The sequence below is a fragment of the Nannospalax galili genome, unplaced genomic scaffold, assembly GCF_000622305.1.
Source record: "Nannospalax galili isolate Female #2095 unplaced genomic scaffold, S.galili_v1.0 scaffold1090, whole genome shotgun sequence".
NCBI lineage: Eukaryota > Metazoa > Chordata > Mammalia > Rodentia > Spalacidae > Nannospalax > Nannospalax galili.
The window spans coordinates 257,894-284,652 of NW_008327607.1; the positions used below are offsets into that span (position 1 = coordinate 257,894).

At 48.8% G+C, this 26,759-nt stretch overlaps 2 protein-coding genes across 4 annotated transcripts; one reads left to right on the forward strand and one right to left on the reverse strand.

The window, feature by feature from the left end:
* On the reverse strand, positions 1–15,435 carry Matn4 (matrilin 4). Its single transcript, XM_008834718.2, has 11 exons — positions 15,299–15,435; positions 13,104–13,207; positions 11,842–12,411; positions 10,509–10,631; positions 8,145–8,267; positions 7,935–8,057; positions 7,732–7,854; positions 3,791–4,204; positions 3,545–3,697; positions 434–541; positions 1–350 (listed from the first exon to the last, which is right to left on the reverse strand). The coding sequence occupies exons 2-11, from the start codon at positions 13,180–13,182 to the stop codon at positions 292–294; spliced, it is 1,875 nt and encodes a 624-aa protein (XP_008832940.1). The 5' UTR covers positions 13,183–13,207; positions 15,299–15,435; the 3' UTR covers positions 1–291.
* Positions 13,081–25,519, forward strand: Rbpjl (recombination signal binding protein for immunoglobulin kappa J region like). 3 transcript variants are annotated; one of them, XM_008836207.3, is made up of 13 exons: positions 13,081–13,213; positions 13,820–14,180; positions 15,267–15,375; positions 16,598–16,723; positions 18,691–18,761; positions 18,939–19,054; positions 19,318–19,492; positions 21,512–21,649; positions 22,012–22,121; positions 22,367–22,519; positions 24,542–24,697; positions 24,809–24,912; positions 25,001–25,519. In XM_008836207.3, the coding sequence occupies exons 2-13, from the start codon at positions 14,159–14,161 to the stop codon at positions 25,272–25,274; spliced, it is 1,554 nt and encodes a 517-aa protein (XP_008834429.2). In that variant the 5' UTR covers positions 13,081–13,213; positions 13,820–14,158; the 3' UTR covers positions 25,275–25,519. The 3 variants fall into 3 exon arrangements, with proteins under 3 accessions (XP_008834429.2, XP_029419857.1, XP_029419821.1); XM_029563997.1 differs by lacking the exon at positions 21,512–21,649; XM_029563961.1 differs by lacking the exons at positions 13,081–13,213; positions 13,820–14,180 and having other exon boundaries at positions 15,131–15,375.
* Positions 25,520–26,759: the final 1,240 nt, after the last annotated feature.

Sequence of the window (26,759 nt, forward strand, 5' to 3'; positions counted from 1 at the left end):
TCCCGTGGAAAACGGTTTTGTTTTTTTTTTTTAGAAAAGGAAAACAAAAAAAGAAATCCGACAAAGAACTAAGCGCAGCACCAGGCGAGGGCGCGCCAGTCCAGCACCGCCTTCCCCATCACCACCTCTCCCTCGCCCCCGCGAAGTCTGGCTTTTGGTCCAGGCGAGCTGTCCCAGGCAGCGCTGGGAACCCGCCAGCTCCTCCTCCAGGACATCCAAGCTGTGAGATGTTCGGGCTCTGCCCCGCGCTGGTGCTCGGATATCATTCGAGGGCCACGTCCCCAGCGGCCCTCACTTGTGGTTAGCCAGCTGGTTCTCCAGATCCTCCAGGCGCTCTGTCAGCTGGGCCAGTGAGCGGTTAAGGAAGGCAACTGTGTTTTGGAGAAGTCCTTGACCCGCCCGCAAACCATGCACCTCCAGCCCCTAAGGATATGGTTCTGCGTCAAACTCTCCAGTGCCTCCAGCGTGCGGCCCTGAAACTCCACGAGGCTCTCGCATTCGCAGGGGCTCCTAAGCTCTGTCCCCGCACTGATGCCCTCTTCTGTAAAGCAGAGCGCAAAGTCAGAGGAAAATGAGAAACTTCGAAAGGTCCAGCCGGCTGTGGCTGTAACCCTGATATTCTTCCACGGGCTCTGTACTTGAGGAATGCATAGGCTTCGGATTCTGACCCAACCTGAGTCTTAGCCAAGGAGCCCAGAGGAACTGGGAAAAATTCAACCCATCTAAGCCTCAATTCCCTCATCTATAGAATGGTTATAATGAAAGAAGCCATTCACCAAGGGTTATGAGGAGTCAATGCTTTATGTATGTGTGCGCGCTTGCAAAGGAATTTCTCAAACCTCAGTGCTCGCTGAAATAACTAGGGGATATGCTAGAATACAGATTCTGATTCAGAATGAGGAAGACTCTGATAATCTATCCCCCAAAGCTCCCACATGATGTTGATACTGAAATCCTTGGACTTCACTTTGATTAGAAAGAGGTCAGAGCAGCAAGCACTCTCCATATAAAACTCTGAATGACCAAGGTGTTCCACAAATGCCCTGCCAAGGGCAGTAACCACCAGTGACATGTGCCTATTCAGCACTTGAAATGTGGCTTGTGCAACAGAATTAAATATTTTGTTCTATTCCAATCAGTTGTAATTATTAGACACATGTAGATATTGGTTTCTTTAGGATGCACAAATCTAAAACACTGGCCAGGTACAAGTCCACCCTGTATTGTGTATTTCAAGTAGATGAGTACTCCTTAAATTGTGGTCTTTGGATAGGTAGTTTTAACATAACCTAGGAATTTATCACAAAGGCAAATTATCAAACCCCATCCCAGGCTTACTAAATTAGAAACTCTGGGGGTTGGAGACCAGAAATATGTGATTCCAATGGCAATGTTTAAACTATGGATCCAAGTCCGTATTCTCACACATTTCAATGCCTGAGAGGCAGAGACAATTAAACTTAGCACCTATGGTTTCTTAACAGTATATAAAATAATAGTGAGCCTTGTCATAGTACCTCTGTAAGTTCATGCCATTTTTTTATCATGTTGTGTGTGCATTCATGTATGTGTGTGTATGCTTGTGTGTGTGTGTGTGTGTGTGTGTGTGTGTGCGTGTGAATGCAGGCACATGCATGCCACAGCAGTCATGTGGAGGTCAGAGAACAACTGTCGGGAGTCAGTTCTCTCCTTCCGCCTTGTTGAGGCAGTCTCTCTGGCTTCTGTTGTGTTGCACATTCCAGGCTTGTTACCCTGCAAGCTTCCGGGTGACTGTCCCATCTCTGCCTCCCATCTTGCTGTACGCGAGCTGGGATTACAGATGTGAGACACTGCATCCGGCTTTTTGTGGGTTCCAGGAATCAAACCCAAGTTTTTAGGCTTGCATGGCAAGTGCTTTTACCTGCTAAGCCAATCTCACTAACCCCAAGTTTTAACATGGCATGTAATAAAGTACTGGACATAATGCTTGACTCTTAGCCTTCATATAAAGTTGCTGTTATAGTTCAACTACTATTTCTTAACCTCAGTCTTGCATATATCCTTACCAAACCTTTTCACATTACTGTTGGTATCAATAGCATTTCCACATAGACCTCTTCTGACTTTAGAAATGGAAGAACCGAGGGTCACAGAAGGTAACGGATCTGCCTGGGACTATACAGCCAGTCAATGAAGAGCCTTAACCAGAGTGTCGAGACTTCCCTTAGAAATCTAAAGCTGAAGGTAGCATCGAGGATCCTTCCCTCTTACAGAAGATGGTAAGGTAGGGTGGAGTTAAGTGGCTCATCAAGTCACACTGTAGGAGAAGTAAGAGTCGGGGCAGGAAGGTCCTGAAATCCAATGCTTTCAAAATACCGTAGCTAATTATTAGAGTTGAAAGTGGGACAGGAATCACAGCAAACTAGATTCTCCAGTGTATTATGCACAGCTCTGTTCTACGCCCCCTATCTCTGTAGGTGTGCCTGACACACTGAAAAAGAGTCAAATCTTAAGCCTGGGTTAGAATCTAAAGACCCTACTGTCAGGGGTTGGAGAGGTGGCTCAACAGTTAAGAGCACTGTCTGTTCTTGCAGAAGACCCCAGTTTGAATCCCAGCACCCACATGGCAGCTAACAACTGTCTGTAACTCCAGTTCCAGGGGAATCTGATGTCCTCTTCTGACCTCTGCAGGCATTGCATGGCACAGATGGGCTTACACACATGTAAGAAATACACTCATACACATGAAATAAAAATAATTATTTTAAAGAAAGGAGATTAGTATCAGTGGAGGCAGGAGTAGGCGGTGGAATCAGGTTTCAGACAAGCTCCAAGGTCAGTTTGTGATAATTCATTCTCCTGAAACCATCATCCTGTCATTGCAAAATGATCCTCTTCTCCTCTGCAGGCATTGCATGGCACAGATGGGCTTACACACATGCATGTAATACACTCATACACAAAAAATAAATAATAAAATATTTTTTAAAACATCCTACTGTCAAGATTACCTCCAAGAAATTCTCTATCACCTATAAGACACCCCCTGCTGTACCCCTCTTCAAGCACAGTTGATCCCTCTCCCCCAGCTGAGGACCGGATGTAGAGCAATTGCATTTATGGGCTACGTCTTCCAAAAATCACAGGTCTCTGTGTACTTAAAACATAGTCCTATCACTTTGCCAAGTCCATAAAATTGAATTCCAGCAAGTTTGAGGGATATATACTGTGATTCCATTTATGAATGTTAAATTTGGCTTGTTTTCTAAAGTTTTTTTTTTTTCAAATTAAACACTACTAATTTGAGTGACAAGTCAGATGCTTCGTTGACTTTGATATTGGACATAAAACACTTGAGGATATGATTCATTTGGGTCTGGGGATTGCATGAAATGCTGCATTTCTAACAAGCTACCAGGTGACAGCCTTGCAGCTGGTGGCCACTTTAAATAACAAGGCTCTGTGCAGAGTGTGGTGAGTGCCGGAAGAGTGTGTGGAGTGGTAAAGAGAAGAGCTTTCAGAGGTTGGGCAGTGAGAGAACAGGCGCCCGGAAAGAAGCGCTCACCTGGGCAGATGCTGCCCTTGAGATTCTCTAGCAGGTGCGTCATGGTGCTGAAGTCCGGAGAGTAGGACACGTGCAGCTCTGCTGGTTCAGAGGCGATCTGGCGCAGCTCCTCCTCCACCGCCTTGCCCACGCCCACAGCGTACATGACGATGCCTACAGGGCCCAGTCACTTAAGGCTGCACCCTGGGGGACTACTTCCCAGACTCCACCTCAATCCCATCCCAGGGTATCCGGTGCCAAACCCACCTTCCTCCTTGGCGCGAGCTGCCCACAGCGAAATGTCATCCTGAGAGCGGCCGTCGGTGAACACCAGGCCAACGCGAGGCACATTGAGGTCACGAGGCCGTGCGCCCTGCGCCTCGGAGAAGCTGTGCTCCACCATGTGGCGCAGTGCCAGTCCTGTCATAGTGCCACGTTCCATGTACTCCACAGCCAGGACGGCCTGTTTCACCTCTGCTGCCGTGCCATAACGACCCAGCGGGAACTCTGTGCGTACCCGACTTGAGAATTGCACTAGCCCTATGCGTGTGCCTTCAGGGGACACATCTAGGAAGTCCACGATCTGGTTCACGAAGCGCTTCACCAGCTCAAAGTTCTGTGGGCGCACACTTTTGGAGCCATCCACGAGCAGAACCAGATCCACATGGCCTTCCCGGCACCCTGCCAACAAGAAGGCTTGGATGGAGGGGTCAGACCCTTAACTAGCAATAGCCATCTATCTATGCATCTAGCCATTCATTTGTCAATAATTACTGTATAATGCAGAACAGTTATGAGTCCTTACTCTGTGTATCCAGCAGGGTGCTACATCACCATCATCATTACTATCATCCTTCGTGATAGGCTTTGATATTTATAAGTGCTTAGTGCAAACTAGACCTCTGCTAAAAGCATTTCTTTTTATTAACCAACAGTAATAACAACCACCATGGCTATCATTTATTGATCATCTACTATGTATTGGTCGCAGTTCTAAGATCATATCAGTATTAATAACAACAAAAACATCATTTGCTGATATTTACCATGTGTCAGGCACTGAGCCATGTGCTTTATGCATTTGCTCAATGCCTCCAGTAATCTTAGGCAATATATTCATTCTCTATACTCTGAGGTTCTGAAGGACAAAACAATTTGTCTCGAATCCATAGCTAATAGTGACTGAGCCAGGTCTTGAAGCCAGGTCTATCAGACTCCCAAACTGCTGGACCTGACTACTCTATAAGACTGCCTCCCTTGCTCTGAACTAGGGGATTCAGGAGTCCCTTGAAGGAGGCTCAACAACAAAGAAAACATAATCCTGATTCATGAGGAGTTCAGGATAGAGTGGAGTAAGTCAGACATGCCATCTGCTATAGTTAGAGAAAGTGCTAGATGAGGGGGCATGCAGGGAGCCCAAGTCAAGAATAATTTCTTCTTCCTGAGTTGCTGAGGAAAGCTGTATGGAGGTGGTGGCATTTGATCTAGTCTTTGATTCAGACTGAATAATTGTATATTGCAAAATTCGTAGGCTACATCTCTTTTCCCTAAGGTGATAGTCTTTGGGAGGTCATTGGGATTAGATGCAGACCTGAGGGTAGAGCCGTCATGAATGGAATCAATGTCCTTGCAAGAGTTCCTAGAGAGCTTGCTTCTTCCTGCCATCCATCATGTGAGAACACAACGAGGAAACCGTTGTATTTAAGCCAGGAAGCAGAGCCTCAGCAGATGCTGTATCCACCAGCGTCTTAGTCTCAGACTCTCGAGCTTCCAGAACTGAGACATAAGACACAGTTATGGCTTAGATACAATTTGTGGCCAAAATTCAATGTGCCAGAAGCTTGGTCACCAATGCAACAGTACTGAGATGTGGTGAGACCCTTAAGAGGTGGGGTCTCATGTCAGTCAGACTGAATCACTGTGACAAAATGCCAGACATATACCTTAAGGGAGAAAATATTTTAGCTCATGATTTCAAGGGTTTCAGTTCATGGTTGTCTGGTTCCATTGCTTTTGGTCTTAGGTGGCAGCAGCAGGTGAGGTGAAGGAAAGCAGCACACTTCATTATAAGACAGGAAGCAGCCAGGTCAAGACACTCTTCAAGTAAGTCCTAGTGGCACAGGCCTATTATCTCAGCCTTTGGGAGACTGAGGCAGGAAGACTGCTGTGAGTTTGAGGGCAGTCATAGGTACATAGCTAAACCCCACTTCAAACAAATATACAAAGATGCTTTTCAGGAGCTGGGTATGTAGTGCAGTTGGTAGAGTGCTTGTTTAGCATGTATGAAGCCCTGGGTTTGATCCTCAACACCACATAAAACCAGGTATAGTAGCACAGGCCTGCAATCCCAGCACTCAGACAGTGGAGTTCAAGGTCCTCTCCAGCTACATGGCCAGTTCAATGTCAGCCTGGCCTATAACGGGGGCGGGGGGTAATCTCTTCACAAACATGACACTGGTGACCCACTTCCTCCAACTAGGCAACTAGGGACCATCTTCTACAGTTTGATTATCCCAACAGCCCAATAGTTCACATTTTAAAAAATGTTTTATTTATTATTTTTATTTTATGTATATGAGTGTATTGCCTGCATGTATGTAAGTGCACCCATGACATGCAATGTCCACGGAAGTCAGAAGAAGGCATTGAATTCCCTGGAACTGGGGTTACAGATGGTTTTTGGCCACCATGTGAGTTCTGGTCCTCTGCAAGAGCATCCAGTACTCTTAGCCACTGAACCATCTCTCCAGACCCCACATTTTTTTTTGAGGCAGGGTCTCATTATGTAGCTCAAGTTGGCTTGGAATTCACTATGTGGACCAGGCAGTTCTGGAATTCACAGAGATCCACCTGCCTCTGCCTCCAGAGTGCTAAGATTGAAGGAATGCACTACCACAGCTGGCCTACTCACATTTTGAAGCCATCATTGGATTAATCCATTGACAAAGGCCAAACCATCATGATCTAATCATTTCCCAAACCCTTGTCTCTGAACATTTTTCACTAGAGACCAGGACTTTCATGTGTGAGTTTCGGGGATAGAGGGAGCACTTTATATCCAAGCTGTAACAGGGTTAATGGGGTAGAGGGAACACTTTATATCTAAGCTGTAACAGGGTTAGTGGGAAATAATCATGTTATGCAGGCATCACGGGGTCGGGGTGGGGGTGTTAATGTCTACCTCAAAGAATTGAGAAGGTCTCAAGTAATTGGATTAGTGACCATGCCAGTGAGTAGTTACAAAGGAAAGCCACTTTTCACACACGCTCTCCTCACTCTTGTCATGTGATACCATCAGCAATGAGGCCCTCACCAATACCCAGCAGATGCTGAGACCATGCTTTCAGATCTCCAGAACTGAGAACCAAATAAACCTCTATGCTTTATAAATCACCCAACCTCAGGTACTTTCATTATAACGACAGACAACAGACTAAGACAATCTCCAAGTCTACAGTTCTCTGTCATAGCAACTTAACTTGACTAATACAGTCTTGAAGACAATTAGAAATTTGTCAAGGCAGGAAAGGGCATCTAGAAGGTTGGAAACAACATATACAGAGGTATGAGAGCTGGGAAGCTCTCAACACATTTGGGAAGGGACAGGTCAGACTGACTAAAATGTTCAACTGTAGTAGGAGACAGTCTGAAAAGGGTTGGCTACAGCTATCTGGTAATGAGCTAAAGTGATGGTTTCAAAATCGACCACAGGCCACAATGAAAATGAGAATAATAATATATCATGATGTGTTCCCTGTGCTTACATGTAACTAAACTTCAGCTTCATGAAGCAATACTTACTTCCTAAACTCAGGAAACTGTTTTCTCTTCCATTCTTTTCTTTTTAAATGCTGGTTTTATCCCACTAATTTGATTTCATTATCCATTAATGTGGTTGCCCCCAACCGTTGGAAAATCTCAGGGATAAAGGCATTTGATATTTATTTTGTAGACACTGGTGAGCCACAAAAAGGTTTTGAGTGAAGGGAGAAGATGATTGGATGTGGATTTTGAAATCAATCTTGGCAGCAGGGTAAAAGGCTGATTAAAAAGCAACAGAATCAGACACAAACACACCCTCCAACATCCATGTTACAGCATAGGCACATCCACATTACATCTTTGGGCTACAACGAGGACAAAGTGAGGGGACACAAAATGCAGGCAACAGGGCAGGAGTGGACAGACCACTTCTGCCTATAACTCACGGTCACAGCTCTTGCCATCTGCCCGAAGTTGCCTCCCCTCAGGGCACAGGCAGCGGTAGGAGAGGCCCTCACTTACACACTGGAACTCACAGCCATGGTCCACACCATTGCAAAGGTCCCTGACTTAAAAGAAACAGAGAAGAATGAGTTGGGGTAGCCTCTATCAGCTATAACCCCCACAAATGTGAGAGATACCACCTCACCCTGACAGCTCCTCCCATCAGGCAGCAGGTCGTGGCCCTCTCTGCAGTGGCACTGTGGCCCCAGGAGGGTGCTCACACACTCGTGCTGGCAGCTGTGGTTTCCAAAGCTGCAGTAGTCAATGGCTGAAGAAAGGAAGAATGGCAAGATGTGCCTTCTGATTGAATACAGTCCAGGATGTTGGCAAGGGCAAGGCAACAGGGCTTACTTACCCCTGCAGCTCCTCTGGTCCTGCTGGAGTGCAAAGCCAGGTCGACAGCGGCAGAAATAGGAGTCTGGGGAATTGACACAGTGGTGCTCACAGCCATGGGTTCCTTCCGCACACGGGTCAATGGCTGAAGAGATGAGGACAGCCTTTGCTCAGGGCTGTGTTTCACAATCTAGCAGCACAGCTACCTGAAGTACTCTTTAAGAATAAACTGGGGACTGGATAGATGGCTCAGTGGTTAAGAGCACTGGCTGCTCTTGCTTAGGAGCTGCTCTTGATGAGGACAGCCTTTGCTCAGGGCTGTGTTTCACAATCTAGCAGCACAGCTACCTGAAGTACTCTTTAAGAATAAACTGGGGACTGGATAGATGGCTCAGTGGTTAAGAGCACTGGCTGCTCTTGCTTAGGAGCTGGTTTGGTTCCTAGCACCCACATGGAGGCTAACAACCATCTATAACCCCAGTTCCAGGGGATACAATGCCCTCTTTTGACCTCCCTAGACACTGTGACACGGGTGCACTTACATACATGCAGGTAAGACACTCATACACATAAAAAAATAAAAAGAATAAACTATGTGTAGTGGTGCACTCCCTTAATCCTAGCATCCAGGAGGTAGAGGCAGGTGGATCTGTATAAGTTCCAGGCCAGTCTTGTACACATAGTGAGTTCAAGGCCAGCCATAGCTACATAGTAAGTTACAATGTCTGCCTTACAACGTGAGGATGTGAGTTCAGGTGTCCAGTTCCCACATAAAAGTCAAGTGTGGTAGCTATAACCCTAGCACTGGGGCAGGCAGATCCTCATAGTTAAATAGTCAAGCCAATCAGTGAGCTCTGGGTTCAGTGAAAGACCCTATCTCAAAAAATAAAGTGGAGCCGGGTATGGTAGCACACACCTTTAGTCCCAGCACTCACTTGGGAGGCAGAGGCAGGAATCTCTGTGAGATAGAGGCAAGCCTATTCTACATAGGGAGCTCCAGACCAGCTGGGTCTACAGGGAGACCCTGAGAAAGAAAGAAAGAAAGAAAGAAAGAAAGAAAGAAAGAAAGAAAGAAAGAAAGAAAGAAAGAAAGAAAGAAAGAGAAAGAGGGAGGGAGGGATGGACGGAGGGAAGGAAGGAGAGAAGGAAGGAAGAGAAAGAGGGAGGGAGGGATGAAGGACGGAGGGAGGGAGGGAGGGAAGGAAGGAAAGAAAGAACGAAAAGAAAGATCAGCCTACTATCAAGTCCATAGCAGATCTTTCATTGGTTCTAGGTAATAAACTTCCATCAGCAAGCTATTGGTCGAGAACAAGCTTTCTTAACACTTTTGCACAAGTCCATGAATTTCCTAGGCACTGGAACTTCCACAAGTGATATCATTTGCCTTTTGTATAGATGTGCTTCGAATTGAAGATACCTAACAAACAAAGAAAAGCAATTTAAAATCTGTCGTCACGAAATGTACCTCTATCGGAATTTCCTTTCCATTCTCATACTCAGTCTCCACTGTGTCCTAGTTCCCCTCAAGCCCAGATAACTTGGTTACCAGCAAATTTCAAGGTTAGAAAAGACTTTCCACAGCACCTTCATTGAAACTCTGGGTGTTCAAAGAGAAGGAAGGAAGGAAGGAAGGAAGGAAGGAAGGAAGGAAGGAAGGAAGGAAGGAAGGAAGGAAGGAAGGAAGGAAAAGACCCAGGTAGCATCTGGGTCATTGGAACCACATGACCTCTTTTTCCAGGTTGTTGTGAAGCGGAAATTATGGAAGTAGTTGTTATGAATGCACAGAAGGCTCTGAACACAGTGTCTGATTCTAACTTGGCTCTCTCCAAGTGGTAGAATACACAATCACAGAAATAGACACGTATATTCACCAAAAAGAAAACCCAGTCATATAAGTAAGGCATCATGCATCATAGCTTTTCAGAAGACAAAAGTAAAGAACAAGACCTTGAAAGATTTTCAGAGGAGAGCCTGGCTGAGCCCCATAGAGAGAGCTGAGAGTCAGAAGTAAGAGTAAACCTCATTCAGGGTAGAGAGGCCCACCTAACTGAAGACATCCCGACAGTGTCTAAGTAACAGAAACTGGAAGGATATGCCTGAGAGGAATCAGAAGAAATAAGACTGGGAGGTAGATTGGAGCCAGGAAGGAAACTGCTGAATGAAGGAGAAGGGTCCAGAAAGCACATTTAACTGTGGGGTCGTTCATGTAGTTCTGGTCCACCAAAGACTTGTGTGACCCCAAATAATACCTCCTCTTTCTAAGGCTTTCAAGTTAAAGGAGGTGTGCTTTTAACTTCCAAAGGACCGGTCAAACTCATGGCTCTGACTCTGGGAAGCCAAACAAGGTTCAGGAACAATGAAATTGCAGGGCAGGGGTGGCTCTCACCCAAACAGTTCCTGTTATCTGCAGCTAGCTTGTACCCAGAGTTACAGGTGCAGTAGAAGGTTCCTGGAGCGTTGACACAATGGTGTTGGCAGCCATGTCCCCATTCAGCACACAGGTCCTTTCCTGAGGACACACAGGATGAGAATCAGCTGGGAACAGATGGACCGAAGCCTCCAGTGAGAAGGCCAGATGGCAGAAGGCTCCAAAGTAGACACCATCCTCAAGTATAGCCTTAAGTAGGATATGGGTATGGGTCTGTGCATTTGAGATGGTTTGGGAAAGAATGGAGCTTGAGAAGTCCCTGCCAAATAGTCTGAGAAAAGGACACAGGACCACATGTGTGAGTGGGGTTGAGTGGGACTACAGAGGTCCGGGTGATGCAGGGAGGTGGAGAGGTACTAAATCAAAGTAGATGGAGTAATTCAAAGTGTGCCTAGAATGTCAGGGCAATGGAGCACGCCTGTAACTTCAACAATTGAGAGATAGGTTTAGAGAGGATCAAGAATTCAAGGCCAGCCTCAGCTACACATCAGATCCGAAGCCTTGTCTCCAAAAAATAAAAGTGAAGAAAATAAGTGTGGGTGCTAGAGAGTGACTCAGGGCTTCAGAGCACTAGCTGCTCTTGCAGAGGAGCTGGGTTCAGTTCTCAGCACCCACAAAGCAGCTAACAACCATCTGTAACTCCAGTTCCAGAGGATCTGACGCCCTCTTCTGGTCTTCCTGGGCATTGCACAACTCTTAAATGCAGGCAATACACTCATGTGTATGAGTGTATTGCCTGCATGTATGTGAGTGTACCCGTGTCATGCAATGCTGAGGAGGTCAGAAGAGGCTTCAGATTCCCCTAGAACTGGAGTTAAGGACGGCTAGTAGCCACCATGTGGATGCTGGGAACTGAACCCGGATCCTCTGCCAGAACAGTCAGTCAGTGCTCTTAACCGCTGAGCCAGCTCTCCAGCCCCGAAATAATAATAAATAAAATATTTTTTAAATAAATAAATGTGACTAGAAGAGATCTCACAGCATTCATAAACAGGCCTTAGAGTGGGAGGAGTCATTCTCGGGTGGGCGGGACATGACTTCTGACAGACAATTGCTCTCATTAGTGAGTGTTGCTGATTCTTGTTTTAAAGGCATTTGATACTGGAGTGACACATGACTCACCGGGCACAGCTAGTCCCTGATCCAGCAAGATTAGCTGAATGCTGCGGACCAAATCTGAAATTTGATCACTCTACCTGGAAGGCGGACAGAGGTGACAAGCGCGGGCCACCGGGACAGGAAGGGGTTAACCGGGATGCAAACTCGAATCCTTCCCTGCGCTCTGACTCACCGCACAGCCAGCCCTGGAACTGCAAGCCAAACTCCTGGATGAGGTCGAAGGACTCAACCAGGAAGACGTGCTGGTCCAGCGGCGGCGAGGCCATGGCGCGCAGAGAGCCCACGTCCGCTCGCTGCACCCCCACCGCGTAAATCTCAATGCCGCGGGCCCGCGCCTGCGCCGCCACTTCGGCCACCCGGTCCTGAGGTCGCCCGTCGGTTACGATGACGAGGACCCGCGGCACGCGCTCCTCCCGCGGGCGTGCGCCCTCGGCCTCGCTGAAGGCCACGTTCATGGCGTACTGGATGGCCAGCCCGGTCATGGTGCCCTGCGCTAGCGGCACCAAGGCGCGGACCGCGCGCTCCATGTCCTCGCGGCGCGAGAAGGCGCCAAGCGGAAACACACTCTGCACTTGACTAGAATACTGGATCACGCCGACGCGCGTGGCGTTGGGTCCCACGTCCAGGCTCCGGAGGAGACCCACTAGGAACTGCCGCATGGTCTCGAACTCGAAGGGGCGCACGCTTCGGGAGCTGTCAATCACAAACACCAAATCCAGAGGCCCAGTGTCGCACCTAGGACCTGCAGGGAGATAGGGGATGGGGAATGGTCAACAAAAGCTGATTTCTCTCTGGGAAACCTGAAAGAAATTCTGTTATCCCAGCGGAGCAGCGCCCAGCATACCACTAACCTACCAGACGCACGGTTGGCTGGTCATTCGTCCATCAGAGCCAGGAAATGGGACAAATTTCCCTCTCTATAGCTCAGAGGGCTGTTTTGAGGATCATTACCCATTGAGGAGCTGTCCCAAACTCAAATGTCTATAGCAATCAGGCAGGCAGTATAAATGAACTGTTTGTATTTGATTTATGAGCACCCCCAAATGGCTGTATTCCTCCTAACGTGGGTAGTTACAGCACCGTCTTGTCATATACCCATGTGAACTAGATATTTAACAGGACTTTGATTTTTTTTTCAAGAAAATTCTCAGATCAGTGTTTTTATATGAAATTTCCCATTTTCCCATATTTTCAATAAGCTTCATGAAAATTGAACACATTAAACCAAATGGACAGTTTTGCATGAACTCAAAATGGAGCCACACACTGCAGGTGAGGAAAGTGAGCCCTAGAGAGGTGAAGTGGGGAACTCAGACTCAACTCTGTATGTTCCAAAGCCCTTCGCTTTTTTCTCCCTGGCAATCCTGGCTGGCAGCAGATGGAGGAACTGCTTCTGCCCCCTCCTCCCACAGCGAGGGTGGGGCCCCTGCTCACCTGTGGACTGGAGCTGAGTTTCCCAGGGCTGGAGAAAGAGCAGCAGCACAGACAGTGACCAGCAAAGAAGGCCCCTCATGGTACTTGGAGGATGGAGTCACAGCCTGGAGGTAGGAAGGACATTAGTAAAGCCGAGTGTTGGCTGAGCTCTAATTTGAGAGGATATATGCTTGAAGGCAGAGTCATGGCTTTGTTCTTGTTGTTGTTGTTGTTTCCACGATCTCTATTTTTGGGTATGTTCAGAATGTCTCAGAATAAAAAGTGTCATCACACTGGGGTTACTAAGAATCACAAGAGATTCTTTTTGTTGTAGCATGCGGACGCTACAGCACCCATGTAGAATTCACAGGACAACTTAAGGGAGTTGGTTCTCTCCTTCCTCAGTATGGATTCTGAGAATCATAGGAATAAATTCAGGTCATCAGTCTTTACCCACTAAACCATCTCAACTGCCCTCCAAAATACTATAGTGTTAACTATGCTTCATCCACCGTGGCATTTAGTGGTCTTCTCTTCAATTCTGACACTTAAGGCTGCTGTTGGCTTCATTGTACCTATTTGGAAACAGAAGCTTAAAGTTCAATGTTTAAGCTTAAAGTCATGAAGCAAGGACATGGCTGCGCTGGTCTGTGAGCCAGCCCACCAAGGCGCTCCACACTCTCTCCTTCTGCAGACAATAGTCATTCCACACCACTTTTCCTCTGCTCTTCACACAGGAACTCTGGACCTCACCCACAGACCCGGAGATGGGACAGAGCAACTCGCTCTTTTGGGTCCAGTCTGAGAGTGGTGAACCAGTGCAGGGCCAAAAATCCACCAAGCTGGGGAAGTTGCTTAGCATCTGAGGTCACAGCCTGCTCCTAGGAGAGGCCGCCAGGGGGCGCATGCTGAGTCTGGACATTGCCGTGGGAAGCCCACATCTGCACAGCAGGTGTGCCTGCCCAGAGCAAACAGGGGGGCTGGGAAGTCCCGGACCTTGGCGATAAGGCTTGGACAAGATCTATCCCATATGAGGGTAGGAGGTGAGAGAGCGAACCTGGCCTCTCAGAGCAGCCATGGACCCTGCGGAGGCAACAGGTGAGCTTTTACCCTCCCACAGCCTCTAAGGATGTCCCCTGAGAATCACGAGGGACACACACACACACACACACACACACACACACACACGCACGCACACACTGCACGGATGGGAAATTTGAGGCCCAAGAAGACTGAGCTGAGCCTACCCTTTCTCCCTCCAGGGCTGCCTTGTTCCCCGGGCACCTAGGAGTCACTAAACCCCCTTTCTTTCCGTTCCCTATCCCACCCCTGCACAGCACGCTCAGGCTGCTCTATCCATTTTTCTGTTGCTGTTTCTTGGCAGAGGCTGGCCAGCACCCCTAACCCACTGCAGCCCCGCCCCCCCAGATCCGTTAATGGGCCCATTCTGAGCCAGGCCCTGCGTGCCTCTCGGTCCAGGCCGCCTTCCCATCCCCTCTTAGTTTCCAGGTCTGGTGGAGGAACACAAATCGTTCTGGCAGGGCCTGTCGTGGTAGGGTGACTGAGCTAGCTAGACGTGCCAGCTGCTGGTGGAGGTGGAAGGGTGGGGAACGTCGTCCAGCCGGCCCAGGCCAACACTCCTGAGTAGCATCTGTGTAAAAGCTCAAGGGGTTTTTGACTCAGTGCTGTTCCAACCTGCAGGAGTCTCTAGGCCCTTAAATATGCACTTGATACCACCCTACCTCAACCCCAGGAATCCTAGAAAGTCAAAATAGCGACTGGTTCGAGTTCGTCTTTCCAAACCCCTCATTCCACAAAGGAAAGTAGATTCACCAAGGGGGCCGGGGGTCTTCACTTAAGTCTCCCTTTGAGGTGGTGGCCCACTCGATTGACACTGGAACCCAGGACTCCTCTGAGGTTAAAGAGGACGCTTCCCAAACCAGTGAAAGGGAGGGGAGGTCTGTGAATTCTTCAAGTGCTGATCAGGAATGAACACTTTGGCATCGTGCCAGACCCTGGAGGGAGGAGATTAAGGAAGGAGTGCCCCCATTTAGTCGGCCTTGCTGGAGGGGGCTCAGTTTGGAAAGCATCCTACAGAAGAGGAAAAGGGTACCGCAGGTCAGACGTGGGCACCTGAGTTTAAGTACTGTCGCCTAATGCGGTTTTCCGCCTGCTCCCCTGCAGACCCCTCAGTGCCCCCGGGCCCTTTGACTCACCTGAGCCTGCTGGACAGCTCAGAGGCGCAGCTGCAGAGCGGAGGCGACCCGCGGAGCCTCCCGGGGAGTTGGACCAGGTAACGGCGTGGGCAGCTTGCCCTAGGTGGGGACTGCCAGGCAGCTGGAGCGAGCAGAGGCGGCAGCCGCATTTAACCCGGGGCTGGCGGGTGGGGAGGGGGAGCTCGGGCTGCGACCCCTCCCACTGGCAGGGAGCGAGGCCCCCCTTCCTTTGAGGACCGGGGCGGGGCAAGCGCGGAGCCCCCTTCTCCTGCCACTCTCAGAGCTGCAGGCGCGAGCTGAGGGTCGGAATTCAGCTCCAGCAGGAGTCGGGAGGCGACACTCCCGGCAGCAGGAATGCTCTGGAATCCTCCACCATTCACTTCCCAGAGGAGAGCCCCAAGAGGCGGAGCCGTCCTGGCCGCCGCCGGCCTGGCCTGGCTGGGTTTCCGAGGACGCGCCCGACTCTTGCCCTCTGCTGTCCCTTCCAGGAGTGATGAAAGACCGAGACTCGGGAAAAAGAGAAAAAGGACTCAAAAGGACAGCTTCGGAGTTCTTAGCTCTCTTCAGGCTCCAACCTGCTAATTCCCCAAATCTTTCCCACCACACACTCCTTTAAATGCCCCTTGTTGTTGGGCAAGCCTGGAGAACACCCACCCTCACCCAGGCTGAAAAGCCACAGACCCGGGAGGACTGACCTGGCTCATCCTGCAAGGCCAATGTCTCGATTTCCTGAAACCAAAGAAAGAAAAACCCATATACGAATAGAATTCTCATGAAAACCAGGGGTGTTGCTCTGGCCTCTGAAAGACTCAGATCCCCCCCATCCTGGTGTCCCAGTTTGGAGCCTCATTCATATTTGCATGAGTCTGCCTGCAGGAACTGAGATTGTGCCCTGGACCCCCAGGCAGCAAAGGTTGTTTCCCCTTGTGTATTCACCTCCTGAGGTCTTAATTACCACTTCCACATATCCCACCTCCATTTGAGTGCCATCATGTGTAGCTTCTGTGACACAGCTATGGCCCTAGACTACAACATGGAGGGAGTCAGACACATAGAGTGACACCTGGGTAATCCCACTGAGCTTCTGTTCAGGCTTCATGGAGCGCCTCAAAGCCCAAAAATTAGCCCGTGACTTGTACTCAAGTCATCTCCTTTGCCTAACACTGCTTTCCCTGGCCCCTTGGGGAATCAAACAGCCTCATCTCTCCTATTTTGGATCACTCACCTTGGGCAATAGGCTCTACCACCTCACCAGTTGACTCTCCCTGCTGTGACTGGTTGGCCTGTCCCCATTCCTAGGTCACCCCCAGAGCATGCCACCATCCTGAGAGAAGGTGTGCGTACATGCCTGCAGCGCAGATGTGAGCAAACCGTGCGGATCCTGCATGCCAAGGTGGCCCAGAAATCTTATGGAAATGAGAAGCGGTAGGTGCCTCTTCAGCTCCATGCACCCCTTCTAACCTCCCCTACCCCTTAGTCTCTTTTACACCCTGAAGGCCTCAAGGCTAAAACCTCAGCTATGGTCAGCCAGGACCCTCAGCCAACAGTAGCCCCCAACACATACACACACACACACACACACACACACACACACACACACACACACAATGGGGTCTAAAGCAGAATCACTGTGACTCTCCAATCCCCACATCCTCAGCCATCCAGCCATTATCCATTCATTCAGCTACTTACCATGTGTCATGTGACAGACTCTGGCCAACTGCTGGGCACCAGACATCCAGCCCAACAAGACTGATACAGTCTCTCCTTCCAGATGTGGAAGAGGCAGGCAGTTGTTACAGCCCCACAAATTAGCAAACAAGGAACTTCAGATTTTGATGAGAGCTAGAAGGAAAACAGAACAGAGTCACCTGATGGAAGCCAAAGGAGGTTACTTCAGTTTGAAAGATCAAAGAGTTCTTTAGGAAGTGGGACTGGAACTGCTAATACTGTATGAAGACAGACATGAAAAATCACCAGGAAGTATGTTCCAACTATGCAAGGACCTCTACAACTAGGCTTGCAGGATTTGAAAAATATAGAGTAGCTGGACAGAGGATGGAGAAGTTATAGGAGATAAATTGGAAACATAAACTGTTGTACCCAAATCATGTGAGGACTTAGAATTTTAAACCACTGAAGGATTTTTTTTTTTTGGTCTTCTTTGAGACAGGGTCTCCCCATAGTCCCAGTTGGCCTGGAACTCACTTTGTAGAACAGGCTGGCCTTGAACTCACAGAGATCTCCCTGCCTCTGCCTCCCAAGTGCTGGGATTAAAGGTGTGTGCCACCATACCTGGCCACCGCTAAAGGATTTTAAGAGGAGAGGCATCATGATTTGACTCATGTTTTCATATATTTTGAGGGGATGAGACAGGTCTCACTCTATAGCCCAAGCTGGACCTGAATTCACTGTAATTCTCCTGCCTCAGCCCCTATCCCTACTCAGCCCCCAGTGATGGGATTACAGGCATGAGCCGCCGTACTCAGCTTGACTGTTATACTGTAATTTTATTGTTATTATTGTATATGTGCATGCCACAACACAATGGAGGTTGTGGAGGTCAGAAGACAACTTTTTGGAGTTGGCTTTCTCCTTCCACCTTTAAGTGTGTTCTGGGGATAGAACTCAGGTCATCAGACTTGCTCCTGACCTCCTGAAAGGCTTTAATGAGCCATCTTGAGGATCCAACTGTTTCATTTTGTTTTTTAATATTTATTTTTATTTTATGTGTATGTGTGCATGTGCACCATGTGTGTCTTGTGCCCTCAGAGGCTAGTCTGAGCCACTGTGTGGGTGCTGGGAACTCAGGTCCTCTACAAGGGCAGCAAGTGCTTTTAACCTCTGAGCTATCTCACCAGCTACACACACACACACACACACACACACACACACACACACACACTGTTGGTTTTTTTGTTTTGTTTTGTTTTATCTTTTCGAGACAGGGTCTCCCTATAACCCCAGCTGCCCTGGAACTTGCTATGTAGACCAGGCTGGCCTCGAACTCACAAAGATCCTCCGGCCTCTGCCTCCCAAGTGCTGGGATTAAAGGCATGCACCACCACGCCCGGCACACTGTTGTTTTTTAAAAGCAGCCTGATTGCTGTGTGAAAAATAAGGTGAAAGAGGGAGAAATAATAACAGAGAGACAGCTGGAAGGCTGAGGCTGTGGGGCAGAAAGTAATAGTTAGGACCAACATGGAGGTGGTGGGAAGCCAATCGATTCTGGATGTGTTTTGAAGGCAGACTGGGTAGGACTTACTGACGTTTTGTGTTAATGGGGTTCACACTCAAGGAGTGAAGAGAAATAATCAAGATTCTCTGGGTTTATGCTGTCTTGAGACTCGCAAGACCGTGGGGATGATTTCCAGCATTCCCTGTGTTCACAGGTTCTTCTGCCCCCCTCCCTGTGTCTACCTCGCGGGTCCGGGCTGGAGGTTGAAACCACTGCAAGGCCAAGGTGAGGGCGCCCCGGGGACTGTGGGCTGTCCTCCCCAGCAGGAAGGACCAGCTCAGCAGGACCCGGGGCTAGGGGGTTGCAGGCCCAGTCTCGCTGCGCCCTCTAGTGTCGAGAATCAAGTTTGCCTGGCACCTGACTGCTGACTCCTTCCAGAATTCACGCTAGTCCTTTTTCCAGCCCACCAGGCTGCAGAGACCGGACCCACAGTCTGCGGCTATATGGGACTGGACGGCGCATCCAGTAGCGCTGGCGAGACGCAAAAGTTGAATTTCGAAGAGCAGCCGGACTCCAGGGTGAGATCGCATGAGACAGCGTCCAGTTCCTGCTCCCATCCCAGCCTCTCCTTTGCAGAAGAGAGCTCTCTTAGTCCCTTTCTGAGAAGCTTGGAGAGAAGAGGCCGGAAGGGTGGGGTTCTGATTGGAGACTGAGCTGAACCTGAGAGCCAGGCTTGAGCAGCCTCTGGTCACCTCTGATGGGACCCGGGAAGCGGGGAGGGTGACTCATCGCGTGGCGGAGAATTGGGACGAGACAGGCTCCATCCTCACGCGCCCCGTAGGAATTCGGCTGTGCAAAGACCCTGTACATCTCTGACGCCGACAAGAGGAAGCACTTCCGGCTGGTGCTGCGGCTAGTTCTCCGAGGGGGCCGGGAGCTGGGTACCTTCCACAGCCGCCTCATCAAGGTGATCTCCAAGCCCTCGCAGAAGAAGCAGTCGCTGAAAAACACCGACCGTGAGAGAAGGGGGGTGGGGGGAAGACAGTGCAATCAAATCTTAAATTGGGAGGAGACGTGCAGGGTGAGAAGTGGGGTCTGAACCCAGAGAAGGGAGGAGTCTGGCTCAGATATGGAGAAAAGGCATACCTGGAGAGAGGGGTGTGAAAGCAGAGAAAGCGGGGTGGGCACCAGAGGGTGCCGCAGAAGGCCTCAGAACACACCAAAAAATGCAGTCAGGTGCCAAACTCCGGGCAGATTAAAAGTGACCTTAACCAGCTGGAGAGATGCCTCAGAAGTTAAGAGCACTGACTGCTCTTGCAGAGGGCCCGGGTTTGATTCCCAGCTCCCACAGAGTGATTGACAATCGTCCATAACTCCAGTTCCAGGGGATCTGACAGTTCCAGGAAACCCGACATCCTCTTCTGACCTCCATGGGAGCATGCTTACATCCATGTAGGCAATACACTCATACACATAAAATAAAGTAAATAAACAAAAATAATAAAATATTGAAAAACAAAGAAAAATTTTAAATGGGGGGATGACCTTAAAGAGGTATGTAAGCTAGGGATGATAGCTCACACCTGGAATTCCACACTCAGATGATGGGACCCAAACTGAAGTATCCTGAGTTCTAGGTCAGTCTGGGAGGTAGTGTGGGTGGCGGGGAGAAAGGAAGGAAGGATTCAGGTCTAGCAAAATTCATGTGACTTGTGTGAGATTGCCCACCTACGAAGTGTCCCAGCTGGAAGTGACCATAAGTCAATGTGACTCTAGAATCCAGCCCCTAGACCTGCCCCTCACTTCCTGTTATTTAAAAATCCTGTGGAATGTCCCAGATCTAAGCAAAAGTGGGTGGGAGGTGGCAAAGTGTAATGGTTAAGTGTAGAATCTGGAGACTGGTGATCTGGGCTTGGATCCTGTCCTGCTATTCACTAGCTGCCTGATCTTGAGCAACGCTGGTCTCTTATACAGAAATAGTATGGTCTACAGAGTGTTGTTGGAAGAACCAAATGACCTAATACTGTATTTAGAAAAGTAGAAGGTGGGATAACGTCTCGGTGGGTAAAGTGCTTACAGCACAAGCATGAGAACCTAACTTTAGATCCCCAGCGCCCATGTAAAAGTTAAACATGGCTGCATGGCTGCCCATGCCTATAACCCAAGTGCTGAGGGAATGGAGCTAGATGGATCCTCAAGGCTCTCTGGCCAGTCAGTTCTAGCCAAAACGGATAGTACTCAGTCCAGTGAGAAGCCTCGTCTCAAAAAATAAGGTTGAGCCAGGCATAGGAGCGCACGCCTTTAATCCCAGCACTCGGGAGGCAGAGGCAGACAGATCTCTGTGAGATCGAGGCCAACCTGGTCTACATAGTGACTTCCAGACCAGTTGGGGTACAGGGATGCCCTGTCTTAATAATAATATTAATAATAATAATAATAATGTGTAGAGAAATAGGGGAAGATATTCAGTCAACCTCTGGTCACCACACGCATGCACACACAGGCGAGGTCACCCACAGGCGAGGTCACCCACAAAGACATGTGCCCACAAAGAAAGAAAAGTAGATGGTGTACAAAAAATGTTGGTTTTTTCATACCACATGATCTTTGTTTGAGCAATCGTGTATGCGAAGCCTGTCTGCTCATTTCCCTGCCCGTAGAAAGCCTCTTTAATTCAGCCTTTAATACATCATTTTAGCAGCTTGCACTTATGTGCAACTCTTCCAGAGCAAAGCCGGATCTGATTCCCACTTCAGTACCCAGCACAGTGCCCGCCACAAGACAGGCCCTGAGTGCCTTAAGGAGATTCTGTTCGTTGAACCCAAGGATGTCCAGCAGCACCAAGGAGCAGGCAGGGGCTCAGAAGCAGGACTGCAGCAGGCTCTAGATGAATAGCTATAAAATGTGAATGCCCAGTGTGTCCAAGCCAGTGGACATATTAGCTAAGCTGTCACAGGGGACAGGAGGTTGATGATTATCTGGGGAGTCTAAGGGACCGCACCAGACCAGGCCACTGATTCCACCTCCCCTCACAGTATGCATCTCCTCGGGCTCAAAGGTTTCCCTCTTCAACCGCCTGCGCTCCCAGACAGTGTCCACACGCTACCTCTCTGTGGAAGACGGGGCTTTTGTGGCCAGCGCAAGACAGTGGGCTGCCTTCACACTCCACCTGGGTAATCACAAGAGCAGGTGTGGGCTGGGTGCTCCACATGTTAACAGGTTTAGTCTCCGTAATAGATCTTAAAGGAAGGTAAACTGGCCCTTTGCCCATGGCCCTAGTAACTCCATGACCCGTCCAACCTATTCTGATGTCAATGGCCATACCCTTGCCCCTTAAGTCAACTAAATGCCTGCAACCAGGGAGCAGACCTTTGTGAGGATGGCCACAAATGACCTCTCCTGGATTAGAATCTTCAGCCTTAGCTGCTTCTTTCAGGGCCACCTATGATGTGAGGTAGAGCCAAAGGAAAGGAGGCAGGGTTTGGGGCAGAAGTGTGGAACCTTTGAAACCTTTGTTGCTCTCTTTCACCTCCAGCTGAGGAGCACTGTTCCCCCGGGGACTTCCCACCTCGAGAGGGCTACATCCGCTATGGCTCCCTGGTGCAGCTTGTCTGCACAGTCACAGGCATCACGCTGCCTCCTATGGTATGAGGAAGGTTGTACCTGTGTGGGTATCCACAGATCTCTACAGAAGTGTGGTCTCCATGGGAGGTCTCCATGGGGGTGAGGCCTCAAGGCACGAAGTCCTACTCTCACTCTAGGACTGCTCAGTGCTTAATGGGAATATGCCTGTGCTCTCGTGGCTATTAGAGTAGCACAGCCCGGCTGGGACAGCAGCCGCTGGTCACCCAGCACCTTGCCACCATTCTCCTACCATATTTCTTGTGCAGATCATTCGCAAAGTAGCCAAACAATGCGCCCTCCTCGATGTGGATGAACCCATATCCCAGCTGCACAAGTGTGCTTTCCAGTTTCCAGGTGACACTCCAGGAGGGGGTGGTACCTACTTATGCCTTGCCACAGAGAAGGTGGTGCAGTTCCAGGTGAGAATACCATGCATCCTAGAATAAAGAGAGCATAGAATGTGAGATCTTGTCCATAATGGCGGATGCTTCCTGAGCAATACTGCCTCCCACAGGTCAAAGTCATAAAGTGTAGAAGAAATAATGGTAACTACTATTATGGAACAATACTCCTTCCCAAGGGCTGGTAGAATCATAGCTACTGGGATATAAAATTGCAAAATGTAAATAACATCATAATAGGAAATAGCATTGAATATTACTCAATAAAACTATAGAATATTAAAACAAAGCTGTATAGTGTGAAAAACAATAATTAATACTCCAAAAGACTGTTATCCTAGAATGTTAGTAGATTCACAATGCATAGAAAACATCAATTATGATTATTATTATCCCTTTCCAAAAAGTATTAAATTGTAGAATTATTTTTGTTTTGTGTGTTTGTTTGAGACTGCATCTCTTTTAGCTCAAGCTGGACTTGACTTTATGAGTAGCTGACGGGCCTTGAACTCCTGATCCTCTTGCCCTTACCTCTCAAGTGCAGGATTATAGATATGAACCACCACGCCCAGCTAAAACTGTAAAATGTTAATGAATAGAATTAAAATATTAAAAGATAATAGATAGGGACTGGAGAGACAGATCAGCAGTTAAGAGCACTGGCTGTTCTTGCAGAGAATCTAGGTTCAGTTCCCAGCACCCACATGGCAGCTAACAACCATTGGAAACTCCAGTGCCAGGGGATCTGACACCCTTTCTGGCCTCTGTGGGCATTGCACACACATAGTACACTTACATACATGCAGGCAAAACACTCATACACATAAAATTTTTTAATTAAATAATTTTTGAAAAATAGTGGTACTGGAGAGATGACTCAACAATTAAGAGGATTTGCTGCTCTTCCAGAGGACCAGAGTTCAGGTCCCAGCACCCAAGCTAGGTGGCTCACAATCACTTGTAACTCCAGTTCTAGGGGATTTGATTCCCTCTTCTGGCCTCTGCTGGCACTCCCGCACATGTCACTTGCACTTACTGTCACACACACGCACAAAAATTAAATAAATCTTATTTCTTTAAAAAGATTACTTGTAACACTGAGGCAGAAAAAAAATGGAAAGTTCAAGGCTTGTTGTGCTACAGTGAGTTCAAAGCCAGCCTGAACAATTTAGTGAGACCCTGCCTCAAAATAAAAAGTAAAAAGAGAACTGGAGATGTGGCTCAGTGGTAAAGTGCTTGCCTAGCATGCGTAAAGCCCTAGGTTCAACCCTAGTGCACTCCTCCTCAAAAAGTAGACAAAATCTTAAGAAGTATATTAGAAAATTAGCTGCTTCAAAGAATTTAGTTTACCTTAAGTGAGAGAATTTAAAATCTTGGGGCAGGGGAGATGGCTTGTTGTGACAACTCTGGCACCTGAATTTGAGTCCCTAGGACTCAAATTAAAAAAAAAAAAAATAGGTTAAGTAGTCAGATGTGGTGGTGCACACCCTTAATCCCAGCACTTGGGAGACAGAAGCAGGTGGGTCTCTATGAGTTCAAGGCCAACCTGGTCTACATAGGGAGTTCCAGGCCAGCCAAGGATACATAGTGAGATCCTATCTCCGAAAAAGAACGAGAGAGAGAGAGAGAAATTAAGGTGAAGAGCCATTGAGGAAGACCCTTGGCATCAGCCTCTACCCTATACACACACACACACACACACACACACCAAACTTGTACACACAGATACACATCCAGCACCCATATGGCGGCTAACAATCGACTGTAACTCCAGTTCCAGGGGATCTGACACCCTCTTCTGACCTCCTCAGGCATTGTGTGACACAGGTGCCTTACACACATGCAGGCAATATACTCATGCACATAAAAAATAAAAACTTAAATAAATTTTAAAAATTAAAAAATAATAAGATAAGACAAAACATAAGGATCTCATCCAAGCTCCCAGGGGCAGATAACCTTGAAAGCTTAGAACGGAAATTTGATTAGACTGGGAACCACTGTCAAAACTTCGGCTCCAAACCTTGGCTCTCCTCCCAGGCCTCCCTCTGTCCCAAGGAAGCCAACAAGGCACTGCTCAACGACAGCTCATGCTGGACCATCATCGGCACCGAGTCGGTGGAGTTCTCCTTCAGCACCAGCCTGGCCTGTACTCGGGAGCCAGTCACTCCGGTGCCCCTCATCAGCACCCTCGAGGTGAGTCGGGCAAGGTCATTCGGCAGCTGGGAGCTGGAGGACATGCAGCCTGCCTGCTCTGGGGATGGGCCCCAGACCCTATCACCCTCATCTGGTCCCATCCTCCGCTAGCTGAGTGGTGGGGGTGACGTGGCCACGCTGGAACTGCAGGGAGAGAACTTCCACACCGGGCTCAAGGTGTGGTTCGGAGATGTGGAGGCAGAAACCATGTACAGGTACGGCATGGGGAAAACAGCTTGGGCCCCCAGGATCAGGGGGTAGGATGATTGGCATCCTGTCCTAACCTCCATGCCTCGTTCGCAGGAACCCGCGGTCCCTAGTGTGCGTGGTGCCCGACGTGGCCGCCTTTGGCAGTGAATGGCGCTGGCTGCGCACTCCCATCACAGTGCCGGTGAGCCTGGTCCGCGCAGACGGGCTCTTCTACCCCAGCGCCTTCTCCTTCACATACACCCCGGAATACAGCACACGGCCACGGCCAACTGGAGTGCCCGAGCCGGCTACCGACGCGGACGCACTCCTCGAGAGCATCCATCACGAGTTCACACGCACCAACTTCCACCTCTTCATCCAGACCTAGGTGCGTTGCAGGTGCCCTGCTGTTCCTCTGGGCCACAAGCCCTGCTTTCTTGCCTCTTTGTCATGAAGGGGCAAGAGGAGGTTTGCAGTACAAACCCCCTTTCACACGGGTCACTTACTCGACCACAGACATACAGGAATTGGTAACCAAGAGTGACCCGTTGGTCCGTGTTCACAGTGGTGGTGTTTCCTGTGTTTGTCTCCTCTGTAACTTTGTAGATCTATTAACATGTCCCTATGCCTCCATCTCTGGCTCTATCTGCCTCTTCCTGTGGCTTTGTCACACTCTGAGGATCCAAGCCTGGGGTTTTTTCCCTACAGGCATCAGTGTCCCAACTTGAAGAGAAGTCACTTAGTTTCATAAAGTCTAGACATAAAGTAAGGCTAGCATGTCTTGAGACACTGGTCCTACCTGAAGTCCCTCTTGGAACTAATGATCTGCCCCTCCCTACACTTCCTATGGATGAGCCATCACAGCACTCTTGCCTGAATTTGCTTTCTTGCCCACAACATTGATGGTTAGGCAGGTGCCAAGGATGGTGGTCAGGTTTTGCCCTCCTCACCCTACCCCCAGTCACTTCTTCTTGCAGACCCTGTAAGAAGTAGCCTAGAGGATCAAGGACTCCCCTGTATTCCAGGTGTGGATGAAGGAGAACACAGAGGGGTACAATTGCTCATCGGTGCTCCTCAAGCTCTGTCCTAGTCAGAGTCCGATGGAGCAGACTTTATGACACTTTCTGGTGAAGAATGGAGTTCAGAGGCAGCAGACATCCTGAGCCAGGAGGGCCACTAGTCAGCTCCTGCAGCCAATGACTAGCTAGACCCCACCCCAAGCAAGAATGCAGTCTATACACAGAGATAAACATAGGATCTCTTCAAACCAAAACTTTCCCAGGACAAGTCAGACAGAAGTCTTGGGGGGGGGGGGCAACTGGGCAACAATAGAACTAGGAAAGGGGCTTCTCTGCATAAGGCCCATGAACTGAACCATAGCCTTTCCCTGATCAGCCTGCCCACATTCTGCCTATTCTGTGTTTATAGGGAAAGGGAAATGAGGCAGGGTCCTGGCTTAGGCTATGAGAACCAAAGACATACATATAGGGGCCAGCTTCTGGTCAGAAATATGGGTTCAGGGTTCTAACAATCTGGAACTTTCCTTAACTCCCAGAGGAAGAGCTCATTCCCTGTAAGATTCCTACCCCCGGAATATGGAGAGTCCCATAAGAAAGCAGTAACTCACAGTCCCCAATAAGATTTGTTCTTAAGACTCCGTAGTCTTCACAGATTTCTGTCCTCTTCTGCCAACAAGCTTAAATTCACTCTGAAGGTTGTGGGAGAAGCTTGCCCAGGGCTCATGTGGCCCCTGAAGGTCGATCTTGGCTGAGGAATGCAGGACACATTTTGAATGGGATATGTCCCCCACTGGAGTACCTGCTTTAAAGAGTTTGTGTCACTGTGCCATGGTGGTGTTGAAACAAGATGGAAG